This window comes from Rhineura floridana, chromosome 5, assembly GCF_030035675.1.
Source record: "Rhineura floridana isolate rRhiFlo1 chromosome 5, rRhiFlo1.hap2, whole genome shotgun sequence".
Classification (NCBI taxonomy): domain Eukaryota; kingdom Metazoa; phylum Chordata; class Lepidosauria; order Squamata; family Rhineuridae; genus Rhineura; species Rhineura floridana.
In genome coordinates, this window is record NC_084484.1 from 26,603,905 (window position 1) to 26,622,511 (window position 18,607).

The 18,607-nt window shown below is 39.4% G+C and overlaps 1 protein-coding gene across 2 annotated transcripts; it reads right to left on the bottom strand.

The window, feature by feature from the left end:
- Nucleotides 1-914: 914 nt before the first annotated feature.
- On the bottom strand, nt 915-18,315 carry FBXL3 (F-box and leucine rich repeat protein 3). 2 transcript variants are annotated; one of them, XM_061630034.1, is made up of 5 exons: nt 17,950-18,314; nt 14,764-15,130; nt 9,899-10,021; nt 7,098-7,269; nt 915-3,991 (listed from the first exon to the last, which is right to left on the bottom strand). In XM_061630034.1, exons 2-5 carry the CDS (start codon nt 15,127-15,129, stop codon nt 3,348-3,350), a joined length of 1,305 nt encoding a protein of 434 aa, XP_061486018.1. In that variant the 5' UTR covers nt 15,130; nt 17,950-18,314; the 3' UTR covers nt 915-3,347. The 2 variants fall into 2 exon arrangements, with proteins under 2 accessions (XP_061486018.1, XP_061486019.1); XM_061630035.1 differs by lacking the exon at nt 9,899-10,021 and having other exon boundaries at nt 17,950-18,315.
- Nucleotides 18,316-18,607: the final 292 nt, after the last annotated feature.

The window sequence follows — 18,607 nt, forward strand, 5'->3', positions numbered from 1 at the left end:
TTTTGAGTTTCAGTGTTTCAAAATAAAATATACAGAACGAAATTACAACGTACCATTTGTAATTCAGTAATATGAGAGCATTGGTCAGGGGTCTGATTACTTTTGCAGGGCACTGTATGCTAGTTTTATTAGACTCACCCCAGTTCTATTGGAATACATTACATTGTTAAAAGCAAAACAAATCTGGAAGGAGCTGAAATGATTGCATACAATGGGTCTTTTGTACAAGTCCCAGTGTGGATCCTTAAGTAATTTTAAAAAATCATGTTTTTTTATGTAAAGCAAACAAAATGGCAATTCAACCTCTACTGTCAGTGAAATGAGGGAATGGATCAGAGGAAATTCCTTTAGATCCAACTCAACTTTATAGACCACAAAAGCAAGTCGCATGAAAGAGGTATACCCTGGTTCCTGTAACAGTGAAATCAGGAAAAGTGTTTATGCAATGATATTTGCCTCCATTGACCACTTTTGCTCTTGTTTGGAGATGCCTGAAATTACGGCAAGTGGATAATATTAAATAAATATTAGACATACAGTCTCCGTTGTCTTTTTGGTGTCTATTGAAGATGTTCTCTCAACAACCCTTTTAAGTAGATACATTTCCCCAGTGTGCATCTACATTGGAATTGTTTTAAGATATTGTTTTTAAGGATTGTTAGTGCTTTATTATTTATTTGCTGCCCTGAGCTCCTTTTGGCAGGAAGAGTGGGATGTACATTCAAGAAGTAAAAACAATGTAAGCTTTGCTCTGGTGCTAAGTATTGTCCTAATTGCTACAGGGCTAGGAAGAAAGCATCCTTTGTTTCAGCTCTTACTAATATTGTAATGGAATAAAGATAAAACAGGCACCTACATAGTGGCATTTTCCCAAGTATCAAGATACATATTCAACCAAGAATTAAAATACCAAATTATGGAAACAATATGACTTTCATTTTAAAAAAACCAAAACTACCACCAAGTACATTTTCAAATCAAAAAGGACATTTAAAGTGCTACAAACACATTCAAATAAAATCTGCCTATTCAATACAGTGATTTAAGTCACAAAGCTCTACATAAACATGCATCTTTTATATTCAGACATCCAGTCTTCTGAGCAAAATTTTCTTGTTATTACACTTGTGCTTAAGTTTTTCAGCACACTCTCATCTATACTTTTGGTACACTCACAGTAACAATATAATTACAAGAGGATCCCACACCCAAAATATAATATGGATTCACAAGGGTAGTTTTTTCTTTGATAGAATCTGTAACAGATTTTGTATGTAAAATTTTATTATTTACTCCATATTACAACATGATCTCCTTGCTGGGTCTTCTGTGAATTAATTCTTGTGAAATTATCAGAATCTGTCTAGTTAGACATGTACAAAAAGCAGCTGCCAAATACTATCCACTTGTTTCTTCAGAAATTCTGAATAAAAGAATAGCTATATTCTGTATTAAGCTTTAACTATTTTAATAAAGCCATGCTTCTCTTCACATATCATGGAATATGTCTTTTAAAAAATTGTTCAACATACATTATAAATTGAGGCATTAGTCAAAACTTAAATGTATGCCATATTACCCATACCTTACGCCTTCACTATGTCTACTTTCCCCAATTCCAGGCTCCTCTGATGAGCTTGTTTAAACTTGGCTTAATTTGTGTATGCCCTCAAATGTAATTTTTTGGAAACATTTAGTAGAAATACTGCTGGAAGAATAGACTGTTTAAAGGAGATAAGAAATATTTTAAATATAGATACAAGCTTCCCATTCTATACTGCACCACACTAAGTTCATGATAGCATTGGAACATGTTTTCTTGATTAAAGGGTTTGCTGTTGCTGCTGCTGAATCCAAAGAACTCATTCATTTTACTTAAAAACACCCAAACAGCTGATATCTCCCCTAAACCTCAAATGGTTTGTTTATGAAACTTAGGGAAGTCTGAAAATCAGTTTGCCATGTAACATGGGGGAAAACTGCTGTTCCAGCAACAATTCTTAAAGCCCCATAGATTTAAGTTGAACAGTTCTTTTGATCCGGATCATTATCAGGAAGTTTTATAGTACTTAAACATGGCATGGGATCCAAGCGCCATGTGTGGTTTTCTGCATATGCAAGGGGCTTTTTAGCCACTTATTTCTTTTCACAGCACTCCAAAAAGCTGCCCTTAAAGCCACAGAACTCTACAGAATGGTATTCCATTAGGTGGAAGAGGCTGCTGCTAGAGAGAACAAACTTGAAACCCCTCAGTGTGTATGCCTCTTTAGATCCTGGCCTTGATCAAGAACTGCTCTTTCTTTCACCATCAGATATGAAAAAACAGCAGTTGCCCAAGCAGGATGATAGCAACTACCCACACTAGCAACTACCCACACCTTACTTGCCATTCTAGTAGCAATGGGGCCAAGCAAACCACTTCTTCCATTTAACAATTTTGTACAAACATTTGGCTTTCTTTATTACTGGGAAATACATAAAGCATTCCTAAAAGTAAATGCTGCAGAATAATTAGACTGCGGGGGGGGGGGGGAAATCCCATCAATCTGGGTCATCATCAAAAAACGGTATATTCTTCTCATAATACTTTAGCTTCCTGAGCTTTAATAATACCTTAAAACAGGCCGTAGTGATTGTAACACCCTATAAATGCCAAATTTGTCTTCAAAAGTGCAGAGAGAATACTTTTGAAAAACTCATTACTAATAATTTGTACACACAATATTTTCCAGAGCGATTTAATAAGCAGTGGACAAATAATTACATTTTCCACATACAAATGTATGCCCAATCATGTAGCTGTATTGCTCTGTCTTTGTTGTTCTATGATCAAAACATGTAGTAGCCTACTGCCTATTGTACATAACCTTAAATTATGATTCTGCAGGCCAAGCAGCTGATTATTACACAGCCCAGGTAGTGTTAGTATCTCCAAGAGTCTACAATAAAAGTGATGTTTCACCTTTACAAACTGTATTTCAGTCAGTCAGGTCAATCACAGTTCCTAAATCAAAGTTATCAGGTTGAAATACTGAAATTTATCAGAGCAAAGATTTAACTACAGCATCTGATTATCAGTTAACTAATTTGAGTTTCTACATACATGTAGGGCCTGTCTCAATAGGAAAAAATATGAAACTATAAAAAGTCTGTATGGACAAGTGTTTCTGAACATCCTCAGTTTCCCCTCTTAAACTTGCATGTTAGAAACCAGCATTAAATAGTACATGAGTTTTCTAGGACACATTACAAACTACAGTATTAAATACTAGCTTATGTGATTAAGTTGCAACATGGTATGCTCAAAATATAAGATGCTTTTCCACATGCCCTGCCTTCTTCAGAGACTACCATGTGGGCATCATGTCTGGAAACCAAACTCTACCAAGATGTTTTGACACTTCCCAATGAATCTGCTCCAAGTTGTACTTCTGGTCAGGAATCAAGACTTCCTCCATTATAGACAGCTGAGACAAGCGGCCACCACACATTTTCACAAACTCCACAAAGGCACTGCAGGAGACTTCACACTCCCCAAGTCCAATAGCTGACAGATTCTTACAGTGCTCTGCAATTTGAATCAACTCTTCATCCAGTGGCCGTAATCCATTGGCACATACTACCAGTTCAACTAATCGAGGGCAGGTCATTCCAACCCGGCCAAGTACTTCTTTGCTCACTGACCTCCCAAAATAAAGATGAGTAACTGGTATTTCATACCGGAAGAATGGATCAAACTCTTCTTCATGTAAGAAAAAATACATGACTAAGTTCACTTTGGGAGAATGTCTGATGAAAGCATCCCAACTGCTCTTCTCAATTGTGTGGAAGTGTGTCTGTCCACGATTCTCACTGACTACATCAATGCGCAAGTGTTCTAATGTGACATGTTTTTCAGAAGATAAAGCAAGAAGGAGCTCATCACTTAGCAGATGGTAGTTCAATGCCAGCTCACGTAAACCATGACATTGATCAGCCACACAGAGGATACCTTCAGAAGAAAAAGAAAGTTAGAATGTGAATTTATTTCCAGCCTGTCATAGAAATGAAAGGTTCTGTTACACAAGAGGAAGACCACCCTTAATATTCACCTAGGAGCTTAAGCATTTTGGAAATAAAAACAGGTTTGAAGTATTTTCTCACTGGAGATAAAGTGAGCTAGAATGCTAATAGCCATTAACCTCTTGAAAGATCTTTGTCAGCACAACATTATGTTTCTCTATATTGCAGGTGTTTTCTTCCAAACTCCATTAACAAAGACCGAAAGAATCGCAGAAGCCTACACAATAGTGGAAATCTATACAATTTTTTTAAAAAATAACTGTTTAAAAAGCTGCATTTTCCCCATATTACCCAAAGCTAATACTTAATATTTAAAAATTTTGAGCGTTTTCTTCAGGATAATGGGGTGTAAGCAATGCTAGTTATATTGAGAGTAAACCCATTTTATTCTGGGCTCCTTTGGGAACAAGGGCAGGGTAACAATTTAACAATTAAATAAAAACTGAAATTGATACACCCAGCTAACTTGGGTCTATTAATTTCAAAAGGTTTACTCTTGAATACAACCCAGCGTTTTTGCTACCATACAGGTCATGTGTTGTGGAAGTAACTAAAGCAACAACATATCTGCTAGATACTTAAACTGTCAGGGTGACACATATTGGTAACTGGGACAAGAAAGCACCGAGGTAGTACACTCATTTCATTTTCCCATCCATTTGCAGAAAGGATAATCACTGGACAGAGATGCAGCCAGGCAAAAGTACTCAGCATTTTAAGATCTCTCCTCCGCCTTCTCATAAACATCTAATCTAGCTAGAAAGATTCAGGGACATGATGAGACAGCACTCCTAATACCCAACACCCACTATTTCAAGTTGGAAGGTGTGTATTTTGAGGGGTGAAGCAGAGTGGACCAGCCTCCCAATGAATAATTATGGTATTTACATAAATGATAATTTAAACTGAATTATTTTATGCTTTTAGTTTTGTAGAGCCAAAGCCAAACAAACCATGAACATAAAACAAAATGTTTATTCAGAAAGCAGTAATAAATGTGTTATCGTTTTGTTTTTTTGAAAAAACCCCAACAACCTAGTTTGCAAAGGACCTACAAGTATCTTGTATGAGAAAGGCTGATTAGTAGAAATGGGGGAAGAAAGGAAGGGAGCAATGTAGCGATGCCTAGTCCCCTACCCTAAACATACTCAGCATAATTTAATCAAAAACAAGCAACTTAAAGTTCTCTTAATTTCAGTGGGAAAACTTTAATATTCTCCAGCTGTAAAGGGGATTTAAAAGGGATCTGCTTTTAGCTAGTTTTTGCATTGGCTGCATTTGCACCACAATCTAAGTGGACAGAGAGAAGTTCTTCTCCTTCTCTCATAACACTAGAATTCATGGACATTCAATGAAACTGGATGATGGGAGATTCAGCTCAGAAAAAAATAAAGTACTTCTTCATCCAGCACATAGTTCAACTATGGAATTCCCTTCCACAGAAGGCAGTGATGGCCATCAACGTGAATGGCTTGAAAGAGGACTATACAGATATATGGAGCATAAGGCTATCAATGGCTACTATCCATGATGGCAATGTTCTGCCTCCATAGTTGGAGGCAACATGCTTCTGAATACTAGTGGCTGAAAACCATGGGAAGGGAGAGTGCTCTTGCACTTGGGTCCTGCTTGCGGGCTTCCCACAGGCATCCTGCAAGAACACAATGTTGGATCGGATGGGCCACTGGCCTGAGCTAGCAGACTCTTCTTACGTTCTTATGAACTCAAGTTTGTCTTGGGCTCATACACCACAACACAGATGAGATAGATTGACAGCATTTAGTATCATTTTCCCTGAATATCATTCTGTTGTGTCATCTGCACCAGGGACCATGGCTTGTAAAAACTGCTTGTCAGTTTCAAACCCAGGCTATTTCATACCATAGGTTATGAAGTTCCCTTGGTCAGAAACTGATCGGAGTTTGTTAGTATACCATGGACCTTGGTCTAGACAACACAATAAGCCAATATTCAGAGAAAGCCAAACTAAAGTTTGCCAACGTCCTCCTCTTGCCTGGGGGGTGGTGGTGGTGGTACAAAAATAGAGAGGGGGAGTGTGTGAGCCAGAGGCAAGTTCAGGGTTGTTCCAGCTCCTGCAGATCATGCTACCACAACTTAGCATAGCATGTAAATACAGCTATTGTTTCATTGGGATTTCCTTCAAAATAATGTATTTCATGTGATACAACCTACATTTGACTCCTGAACACACAGTGCTCCAGTTTGGGCATGCATATCTTTATTAAGCCAAGATATGCATTAATCAAGCTGCCAGGCACTCCATGTCTATGTTGCCTATTCCTTCAATGCCACAATTCAGCACTCCTTGGGTTAAGCATTGTTTTCCAATATGTCTAAGCCATAAACTACAATTACAATGATTGGGACAACTTAAGATCTTAGTTTATTCTGTGTGCTAACTATAGTTTCTTGGTTTGGATATATTGGGAAAATATTTTTAACCAGGAGTATTCAACAGTGATACACTGAAAATAAAAGAGGGATAGAGCAGAGTCGTGTGAGCACGCAGGCACAAGGCTTGGCCATATCTTGGCTTAATAAGCAGAGATATGCATGTCTGAATTGGGTCAAGTAAAGCAACACTAAAGACAGAATGGTTATTTTACTTTTTCAATAGGACAGCAATATTTCCATTGGTCATCTGACCTTGTCCTATAACTTCTATTGCAAACCAACAAACACCTATAACAATTCATATTCAGTTAAGGCAGCTTACCCCCTTTGAAATAAATGAAAATTTTAAAATTACACACAAGTAAACTGGCTTATCTTCAGCATTTCTCCAGGGCCACCCATTAAGAGATAACTATATTACCTTAAATAGATTATACTATAGCTAGTCAAATAATTATGATACAGCAAAATGTATTAAAGAAAAATAATGCACATATAATTCTGATATAGGCTGGACAGCTGCAGATATAGGCTGGACAGTAAGCAACTTGTAGATATTTGTTTGTCCAATTAGGCTAATTCAGGATAACCACACATAGATATTCTAAGAGTAAGCTCACCTGCTGGAGACACATGGGGGCAACTGCTCATCTTCAACAGTTTCAGAGTATCACTGTTGTTAGCCACCAGTACCTTAAGAGATGGATCATCTACTGGTGTGTCATCTATCTTAAGTGAAGAAAGTGATTTGGAGTTTACAAACATCACAGTCAGCGCAGAAATAAAATGCGACTGTAGAAAGGAGAAAAAACAGGAACTCAAAAAAGGAAATGTTATACCCATGCTGCAGAATGTATATCACTCACAAAGAAAACATGAACAATTGCTTAACATTTTGAGCAAGTAACATCTTTTTCATTTGCTCCTTAAGTATATATGGAGTTGAGACAGTCTAGCTCAGTTCATGAATGTTTATCACAAGTTTACAGTTTGCTAAACAGAACAAACTACAATTGCCTCCAGCAAACATCCAAAAGGCAAATTTTAACAATACAATGCAGCTTGTGGCTTGGAAGAAAGCCAAGACTGAATGTCCCAGTTTTATGCTGTAATGTCTTCCTTTGCCTTAAGGCCTACTGCAAATAATAGACTAGCTTTGCCTTAGTGTGTGCGCGCATGTGTATATATATATATATATATATATACACACACAGAGAGACAGAGAGAGAGACAGAGAGAGAGACAGAGAGAGAGACAGAGAGAGAGACAGAGAGAGAGACAGAGAGAGTGAGAGAGCGCTGTGTTGTAAATTTAATGCATCCAATCCCAGTTGTGCCAGCAAGTCCTTCAGTGTAGTTGAGAAACTAGCCAAATTAGCACCTGATGGCCCTGCTGAGTGGCAGGGCAATATAAACCCTCTTTGCAACAGGCTTGCAATGAGGAGAGTTGGACTGGGCAGAGGTATCAGTTGGTTTCCATTTGCCTCCTGCCAGCAGAGTATGTTCTACTCAAAACATTATCCACACCAGCTCTCTAAAATAAGTATGAGGAGGCAATGGTCCACCTTTGTTCTTGCCTCCTAGAAAGAGCATAGGCTATAATCAAGTTCCACTTTTGCTTCTGCTTTTAACCAATTGTAGTTTAGTTTAGCTATACAAACTGTGGTTATCCTTAACTATGGTTTACTGAAACAGGCACAATTCAAACCCTGCTTTATGAGTTGGCTTATTTTTTAAAAAACCAAGGTTGAAACTAACCACAGTTTAGAGGTTGGACATAATTCCAAACTGTGGTTAGTTGGAAACAGAAGTGAAAGCTTCCGATCTCCTTCTCACTGCTATGCTGGAGGAGGGCAGATGGGAGTGCACAAGCCCAAGGCTCTTGCATGTAACAATAAACTATATATTATTGTTGCATGCAAATGAAGTAACACTCTCTGGGTGATATCCATTGTTAGCCATACTTACCTCATCGATTTCAAAGGGTTTACTCCAAGTATAACTTAGTTGGATATTACCCTTTTTCTTTGACTGTATGGAAAAGGACCTGCACATGCAGAAGCTATCACACTGTGCTGTTCCATTCCTTCCACGGAAATACAGCACAGTGCACAGGTAGCTGCTGGTCAAGTGTCATGAGTGGAGTAACAGGAGAGGTAAGAAAAAGAAGGAATACAAGTTGCAACTAGCGCAGTCAAGGAAGTAAGCTTAATCTCAGAGTGAAACCTTCCAAGATTTTGCAAGTCCAAGCAAAACATTGGGCATCCATGGGCAGGGGCACATCAAAGGGACCCACTTCCATTCCCACAGCGTCTTCCCTTGTACAAAGAGACAGAGTCATGGGGAATGTTCAGTTCACAGCTTTTATTAGGTGTTACAGAATACTCTAAGTACCCCAGTCAATACCAGTGACACCTCTTCCTAAGGATTAAAACAGCTTTCTCTGACAGGATTTTACAGTCCATAACAAGCCACCCTGTGATCCAGCTAAAGGATGCTTCTGCAAGCAGTAAGTGCAGTCCTTACTTTTAGTGCAGCCATGCAGTTCCATTTCTCACACCTTTAACTAAGCCTTTTCTGGTGCAGGCATGAAAAAGAAACATCCTGCAGTTCTCTTCCAGGGCATTCCCACATTTTCAGGTAAGTAGTTCAGGGGATCAAAGCAAGGAGGTTGACTGTATGAGATCTACTTCCCTGTCTGTGTTTACCCCCTCCAGAGAGCTCACTGGGCACCCTGGTTCTTTCTTCATGCTCTCTAAAGACAGCTTTTCAGATCCATTAGGCATAGCCAGCAAACTCCTGCCTCACCCTGGCAACAGCTGGACACTCAAGCTCCTTCCAGGAGTTTTTCCTGTTTGCCTTTTGCCTGTATGAAACTCCAGCCAGTACCTCCAGTGCTGCCCCATTCCTTCCTCCAGTGTTTCTTTTAATAGGAGGATCTGAGGCCTTGTCATGGTCATCACTTGCAGCTGTATTAGGTTCCAGGTGTTTTCTATCTAACTTATTAGGCAGGGAGGGGAAGCTGCATATGTTCCTTGCCTGCAGGCTCCACTCCCAGCCGGCACCTTCCCAAGTTCTTACTGGTGAGCCCTGTCAACTGGGGCCCTGATTCTGCTTCTCAGTAGGTAGGTGACATAGGGTGCAGCGGGACAGTTTCTAGTAACCAATCACAAGACTAGCAGTGGTCACTTTCATTCACAGTGTGAGGACCAACTGATTGAATGGAAAATAAAAGGGCCTGGGTCAATGGAGCACATATACATGCTTTAAATATATCTGAAGTAGGATCATAATGAATTTCAGGCAAAGAGCATTTTGCAGCACACACAATGAATACAAGGAACTGAACAGACCAGACATTCATAATCTGCTGGTTGAATACCTTCCCTTCAAATAAGACAGTTTTTCAGTATGATCAATACCTTTGGTAAATCCATGAAGCTTGGTCGAGCAGTAGAAATTAGTCCAAGTGTTTTTAAAGAACAGTTCACAAGCTGTGATAAGATATCACAAGCTGCTTCAGCCGATTCTTTGCTGCTATCCACCTTAAAAAGGAAACAGTCAATGGATGCAAGCATCACTTCAAAAACTGGAAAACTTTCTAGGATGTTTTTTATTTAAAACACTTGAACTTCACCTCTCCATGGACTTGCGCACTTTTGTTATTATGAGCTTTTTTCCTGCTATGAAGAGTCGGGTGAGAAAAATATCTGAATTTTAGGTCACACAGATTTTCAATGTTAGCTAAAGTATGCTGGCTATTAGTTGTCTAATTTGCAGTTACCGATAGTTATTATTAGCTAGTTGTCACTCTTTGGTAGGTACACATGCAACAAAATTTTGCAGTGTATCCTTCTTTTTAACAGGAATGTTCATTCCATTCCTCTTCTCATCCTCAACACCGATCTTCCATTTTTTGTTTCTAGGAAAACACTACATTTTATTGCTATTGCATATACTCAGTCCTCATTGGACTGTTTTGCTTAGTGGGGGGAGGGGATTGCCCCCTTAGTTTTTTCTTAACACTTCTACAAATATTGGTCACCCCAAATATGCCGATATTTCTCAGTGTCTCTATTTTGGCTACAATCTTGGCAACGCTCACCACTTGAAGTTTGCTAAGGAATAATATGTTTCAACCATCCAATAAAAATAACCTTTATCATGCATTTTTAACAGAATCTTTATTAATAGCTCCCAAGAACTACACGGGGGCTTGCTGACATGAATATTTTCTGGATTTTTTGTTTGTTTACATATTCTTACTTTGTAGTGAAGAGTAGAGCATACTGAGGCACTCTGAAACTAGCTTTGTGTGAACCATAATAGTCCCATGGTTCATATGCAACACCAAATCATAGTTTGGCATTTTATGAATAAGCCTTGGGCTCATGAAATCATCATTCTCCTCTCTTGTGCACTCCAATTGACAACGGATGGCTTGTGCTGGTTGTCCAAATCAGAATGGCAAACATGGGTTTGACCAGTTTGTTGTTATGATTTGGAGAGCTAATGCAAACCATAATTTTCCAGTTTAAATGTAATGGCAAACTGTGTTAGCCCTGAAATATGCAAGTGCAAGAAAGGAGGAATGTGCAAACCTAAGGCTCATTCATGTAATACCAAACCATGGTTTCAAGTGTAAAAATCATTCAACATCTGCCTACTAAACAGATGTGGGTTGCAGTTCTTTCATTTTATTCATTGCCAGTTGATTGTGGTCATGCTCAGGCATGCTTCACAACATTATAATTAAGGCTGTCAACTTAAAGAATTTTTAGCTGAGAAATCATCTGACTTTAAACAAATTAATCATTTGATTTTTTTCACAGCAACAAAACCCCAACATATGATTTTAGCATAATTTAATAAAATTATTTATATGACTGTGGGCATGTGCATGCATCCAAGATATTCACAGAACTATAAGAGAACAACTTAACAAACAAAAGCTTCCACTCATAATTTTTCATTCCTCATTACTGAAACATAACAGAACCAAAGTAACCTCCAGAAATAAGGGTGCCTTTAACTCATAGACAAAATGATTATTTTAGTTGATTAATCTATGTAGTAAACTGGTTACTTGTCTAATTACAACACATTTATTCCAGAATAGCTCATGAAAAATCTTCCTCAAAATGTTTCTCACTAACTGAAATTGAACAGAGAAACATAAAAACAAAAGCTCTGCATATGCTTTTGTGATGTAGTCTTCTCAACACTGTTACAATCACTAAGATTTTTTCTGAATTTAAGAGAATATGACTTTTGTGTTATTTAAGTAGCATTCAATAAGATACTCAATCTTAAGTGAGATGTGAGCAAGCAGGAATGAGCAGAGAGCCTCATTCCCTCCCCTGTCTACTTCTGTGGCTGGGAGGAATTAATAAGCTTTTGCTTCCGTTTTTGTTTAATTGCAGTTTGTTGGGTTGTCTGAACTGACAATGTGTAGTTAACATCAATTATGGCTATAGTTAGAGAAGTTGGCTTTTTTAAACCACCCATCATTAAGATTGTGGATCCTTGCCTGGTATAATGTTGTTGCCATATGCACAACCTTCTCAACCCCATCCTTCTCCAAACATCCTGACAAACAATACTGAATACACAGGTTCAGATAACCCCTACTCACATACAAGTGCATATTTCTGAATCTCACTAGATTGCTTAAAACATTCTCTCAGGGAACCATCTCATTCTGAAGGAATGCAAAATCACAAGAAATACAACATCAGGATGCATTCCCAAAAAATGAATACACAACTGTTTTGGAATAAAACAATGTGTAAACAAAACAATATCCTTATATCCTACCTCTTGTCAGTTTAACTTAAATATACGGAGTATTAAAGAGTAAAAGATTTAATAGACTGCAGTCATTTTCAAAACAGACTTGCAATACAAGTCTGGCAACATAACAACATGAAAGGAAGTTAGTCATGAACACACTGTTCCCAGGAAATGTCAGTTGTGACCAGGGACCAAGCTATTAGTCCATTCACACACACAACATATGCTCTTAATTATCTTGAAAAGTTTTCTGAGGTTTAAGAGCTTTTCAGTCCAATTTCCATGAATTAAAACTAGTATCTTGTATTTCTAAACTGTGACTTAGAACCTAACTTTCATTCTTTTACAAGAATGGGGCTTTCTGATTTTGGCCCCCTCTCTGCAGCTACCTAAAAATCAGTCCCTAAGGACTGAGGGACTTCTCCAGAACATAGTGGCACGGGGGAAAGAGAAACTGCCAAAGAGCAAGGAACAGCCCTTGTGCAAGGGCAATTGAACCTTTCAAACCAAGCATATGTTCTTTTATTTTACAAGGCTAACTGCATTAGTGCTTTCCTCAGTAAAATTGCCTTATTTCCTCACTAAATGGGAATGAAATCTGAATAGTTTACAGAACCATCTGTAATCTACTCATTCAACGGAGACGGAGAAATTGAGGTTCTGATCACTGGTTGTCTATTGGGACTAGTACAATCAGAATGAAACAAACAACAATCTCTGTGCTGAAACAGCAAATTGTTTTCAGTCCCAGAAACATGACGTCCTCTTTCTTGTTTGCCTGCTATTGCGACTGGCTGAAACAAAATGTGTAAGCACCCTTGTTTTCCTAACACAGGGCCATCAATGCTGCAGCTCTGTTGGTGTAAGGGACTTTCACATGCACAATGGAACTGCCTTTTTCTCTCCTGTCCCCTCTAGCCCCCCCCCCCAAATGAGCTCCAGATGGTTGCGCGACCCTCCATAGCAGATTTTGGGAGTGCATGGGGGTAGGAGAGAAAATGGAACCCCCACTGCACCAGTGTGCTGGCACAACATTGGATAGTTTTTCTTGTTTCATTTTAATGTTGGCACAACAGCCATTAAGATTGATTTTTATCATGCTTGAAGGAATTAGCATTTTTAGATAGGCATTTAATGATCCACTGTTGAGATGTATACCACATTCACTGGATACTGTTACCTTATTTTGCTGAAACAAAACTTAAATGCTAAAGTAAAACTAAACATTCCCCTTCTGTGTTTGCTTAGTTTGTCTTGCTTGCTACAAATATAAACTCTAAAATTAATTTTCAGTTTCTACTTTAGGTACCAAAGGATAAACATGTAGGTTCAGGATAAGGTGCATCAAGTAGACCTTATCACTTCAAGAAATATTACTATTAATAAAATATTTTTCTAAATTTTTCATTATGGTATTAATTTGTTTTCTCTTGTTTTCCTTACTAATGCCAATCAACTGTTCAAGACAAGGAGCTGGTCAGAAATGTTGCATGTATGTGCAGTTGGAAAGGAGCCAGCAATGGGAAAAGTATTTATAATAATAATAATAATAATAATAATAATAATAATAATAATAATAATAATAATAAATTTATTAGTTGCCCATCTGGCTGGATGTCCAGCCACTCTGGGCGACGTACAAGATAAAAACAATACATTAAAACGTTAAAATTTAAAACCATAACAGTAAGAAACCTAACCCACCCCAAAAGCCTGCCTGAAGAGCCAGGTCTTCAAGGCCCGGGGGAAGCTCATCATAGAAGGGGCATGGCGGAGATCATTTGGGAGAGAGTTCCACAGGGTGGGGGCCACTATTGAAAAAGCCCTCTCTCTAGTCCTCACCAGTCTAGCTGTTTTAGCCGGTGGGATTGAGAGAAGGTCTTCTGAGGCTGATCTTGTTGAGCAGCATCCCTGACGATGCTGGAGGCGCTCCTTCAGATAGACTGGGCTAAAACTGTATAGGGTTTTAAAGGTCAAAACCAACACCTTGAATTGGGCCCGGTAAACAACCGGTAGCCAGTGCAACTCCTTCAGCACTGGAGTGATGTGATCTTGCCGGCGGCTGCCTTTAATCAGACGAGCCACCGCATTCTGTACCAGTTGCAGCTTCCGGACCGTTTTCAAGGGTAACCCCACGTAGAGCGCATTACAGTAATCTAGGCGAGAGGTGACCAGGGCATGTACATTTATCTTAATGTAAAGTATTTATTCTTAATGTTTTAAATTGTCTTAGTATTTTAAGTGTATGTTTCATGGTTTTAATGTTACGAATAGTTTAATTCTATTTTAATTGTATATATATATATATATATATATATATATATATATATATATATATATATATATATATATATATATATACCTATGTGTGGTTTTTATTTGTAAGCCGCCCTGAGTTCCAGTTTTGGAAAAAGGGCGGGGTAAAAATAAAGAGTAATAATAATAATAATAATAAGAGTAATCTTTCTTTTTAAAAGCGTTATAAAATAGTTACCTTGAAGCTGACATACTGTAGATGATTGGAATGTCTTTTGATAATCTGCTTGATAAGCTCTGGATGAGTAGCCTTTAAATGAGATGTAGCTGGCTGATTCAGTTCAAATTCAAAACATCTCCATAGTTCAGGCATGTGGAAAACTTTGTTCCACACACGGCAGACTTGTGATGCATGGGCACGATCAAGAAGAGGCAAATACCGGAACACCTTCAGAACAATATCTGGAATGAGGTTCCCCCAATCAGGGCTCTGAAATACTCCAGCAGATTCTTCATCTGTAATTTTCACTTTTTTGCCATCTACTGTATTTTCCTCATCTGATAAATGACTGCTGGTCTTGCTGTTTTTTCTGCCTCGTTTCATTCTATCAAGATAAACAAATGTCAGAATATATTAAGTCCACAAGTTAAATAGCATTTTCATAAGATAAGAAGTGCTGTCCTACTATGTGATCTGAGCCCGGTTTCAGATGTAATGCTAAGCCAGACCATGGCTTGTTTCCCAGTAGGAGCAGGGGAGGAGTGAAGTGCCTGCAATGTTAGCAGCAAGCACCAGCACGCTGTGCATTCACATTTAACAACGTGATTTGGGAGGCTCTGGTGGTCTAATAGTCAATATGTCCCAACCTAAGTAGTTGTTTTATGGCACAGAAAGTCTTAGTATCAGGTTGCAAGTATGTAAGGTGAAAAATTAAATTTAGTTTACATTTCCATACTTAGCTCACACATAATGAGTCTATATGGGCATCAGTAACACTGCAACATTACAGGATTAAAAAAGTAATTCCCAGACTCCATATTTGGGTGTAACCAAAATAACCAGTTTCAGTACAGCTGTGCTTCAAATTACACTATTCAGTCAACATCTAAGAAGGGGGGTGAGAAACTAGCCCTTACTGTGTTTTGAATATTTATATCTCAATTTTGCCAATGAGGAGCAACATGTTCATTGTTTACAGTGTGAAGTCTTGTTACCTAGAAACGAGCCAAACCATTACTGATCTGACCCTTTTATTACCTTAAGGTGTACAGTGAGGACAGAGAAGAGAAAAACACTACTAGGACTTTGCAGATGTCAGTCACCTCAGATACTATAGGACTTAGATTACTTTTATCCAGTTTACTGCACTGGGCAGCTACAAGCACATTCCTCAATGTAGTAGAGAACTACTGTCAAGAAAGGGAAGAAAAACTCTACAGCTTACAAGCACTAAAGAAGTCCTCCAGGATTACTATCTCTGCACAAATATTTTTAAAATGGTAGTAATCAACATATTTGCATAAGCAGCGCAGATGTTTTTTTGTATTCTAACATTAGCAGTATACTGCCGCTGCATAATGACGTTTGGGTACTTCAACTTTATTCTGGTCATTCTTCATTTCTTTTTAAAGTTTAAATGGATAATTTGGAACATACAGTACATTACAAATATGACACTGCCTCTTAGGTGCGTAGCTTGCTGAGCAGGTATATATCACAGGCGTAGCTGAAAACGTTCAAATGTGTGCGTGTGTGTGCGTGTGTGTGTGGGAAGAAGAGAAAAGGTGTGATTGGCAGAAGTGTCAAAGGCATTACAATATCTGATGAAAGATAACATTGTAGTATTGCAATATGGGTGGCAACACATCTCAGTATACGAATGAACATAATTGTGCATGTTTGAAGGAGGAGAAGGGAAGAAAAGGGAATGGCTAAAATGCTTTGTTTGGATGGTGGATGTCAGTACAGCAGAGGCTGAAAACATAATTAAAGAAAGAGGGGTGAACGGAGTGTGGGATATGAGAAAGAATAAAAAAAATACCCATTATATATACCACATACACATAGGTATTGTTTGGAAGTGGCTGGGGGGGGCACACCCCAAGTCTTTTGCATCAGACCCCAAGCCTCCTGCCCCTCATAAGAACATAAGAAGATCCTGCTGGATCAGGGCAATGGCCCATTGAGTCCAGCATCCTCTTCTCACAGTGGCCAACCAGATACCTACGGGAAGCCCACAAGCAGGATCTGACCGCAAGAACACTCTTCCCTCCCATGGTTTCCAGCAACTGGTAGTCAGAAGCACACTACCTTCAACTGGGGAGGCACAGCATAGATACCACGGCTATTAGCCAATGCCTGCCTTTTCCTCCATGAATTTGTATATCCTCTTTTAAAGCCATCCAAGTTGGTGGCCATTACTACCTCTTGTGGGAGTGAATTCCACAGTTTAACTATGTGAACTAGTGAACAGTTTAACTAGTGTGAAAGAAGTATTTTTGTTTTGTTTGTCCTGAATCTTCCAACCTTCACCTTCGTAGGATTTCCATGAATTTTAGTGCTACGAGGGAGAAAAGCTTTTCTTCACCCTATGCATAGCATACACTTTCATCAAGTCACGTCTTACTTGTGTTTTCTCTAAATTAAAAATCCCCAAATGCTGCAACCTTTCCTCATAGGGGAGTTGCCCACCCCTTTGATTATTTTGGTTGCCCTTTTCTGAACCTTTTCCAACTCTACAACGTATTTTTGAGGTGAGGTGACCGAAACTGTACACAGTATTTCAAATGCAGCTGCACCATAATTTTTATAACAGCATTATATCAGCAGTTTTATTTTCAATACCTTTCCTAATAATCAGTAGCACGGAATTCGCGTTTTTTTACAGCTACCACACACTGGGTCAACATCTCACTGTTTAAACTTTTTTTAAAAAAACCCACACTTGCTTACAGGATAGTTATTCCTCTGAAAATCGGCCTAAAAACTGAAAGCAAATTTTCACCATAGCAGGGGGCGGGGCGCCCAGGGAACGACTGTATAGGAATCCAGGAGTTTATACCCGAATATATAAGAGATAATTAATTCATATCTTATGGGTGCAGTTCTTGGGTCTGAAGGGAAAGGGGGAAGTGATGGAAATAAATGAAAGCTACACGAAACGTGGGCAATGGTGACTGTCGGGGGGGGCGCAATCAGAAATGGAACCTAGAGAATCAAAATTTGGCTCATGATGGCCACGCCTACGTGGAGCTCGAGGGTAAGGGGGCAGAAGAGTAAGGAGCCTTCTGCCGGAGCTGGGGGTCTTTCCTGCCGTTTGGATGACACCTTTACAGTATCGTTATCGGGGTCCGCTTCCCTGCGGCACAAAAGCACCCCCAGGGCAGGGATGGGAAGACGAGGTACGCGCCATTAGCCACTCACCTGTCAGAGGCAGGCAACTCGGTCCTTCACTTCACTTAACCCGGGCCGCAGTGCTCCCTCAGCGGCCGCTTCATCAGCGGCCCCGTCCGACACAAGCAAGGGCCTCGCCGCAAGTAAACAACCAGGCGGCAGTCCCCTCACTTCAAATAACCACCAACCTCTCCTAATTATGTTTGCTGGTTTTATAATTATTAAATGGTGACCGTTGGCTGGGAAAGAACGGCGCGTTCCACTCCTCTTCTCCTCGCCCTCCTTGTTTACTTCAGCAGCAGCAGCGAGCGGAAGCGACAGAGCGAGAAGCCAAAATGGCGGAGGCGGCTTGTATGACACTGCGATGGTGTCGGCCCTCACGGCGCATGTGCGAGCAAAGTGGAGCTTGCTCATGGCCCAAGCTCTCTTTCACCGGCGCGCAAACATCGGGCCGCGGAGATCGAAGAGAGTACCATACACTCCCACAGACCTGGTTTCCCAGTTGCTCCTGATGCGTTCAGTCACTGGTCAGAGGAGTAAAAGTTGCAGCTGCTTATGGGAGACGGTAGAAAAATCCAGGATAAGTGCTACTCTAAGGCATTTTGCTGCTTAAATCAGAGCCCAAACAGTACTCCCTCAGGTAGGGCCAACTTTTTCCCGGGCTATAGCCTGTTTCAGTCCCCCTGTT

Coding starts and splice junctions, on each gene's coding strand:
- FBXL3 (XM_061630034.1), bottom strand. CDS start 15,129: ATGAAACGAGGCAGAAAAAACAGCAAGACCAGCAGTCATTTATCAGAT. Junction 10,022..14,763: donor TACAGTATGTCAGCTTCAAG/GTAACTATTTTA, acceptor TTCCTTTTTAAG/GTGGATAGCAGCAAAGAATC. Junction 3,992..7,097: donor CCCCCATGTGTCTCCAGCAG/GTGAGCTTACTC, acceptor TTTCTTCTGAAG/GTATCCTCTGTGTGGCTGAT.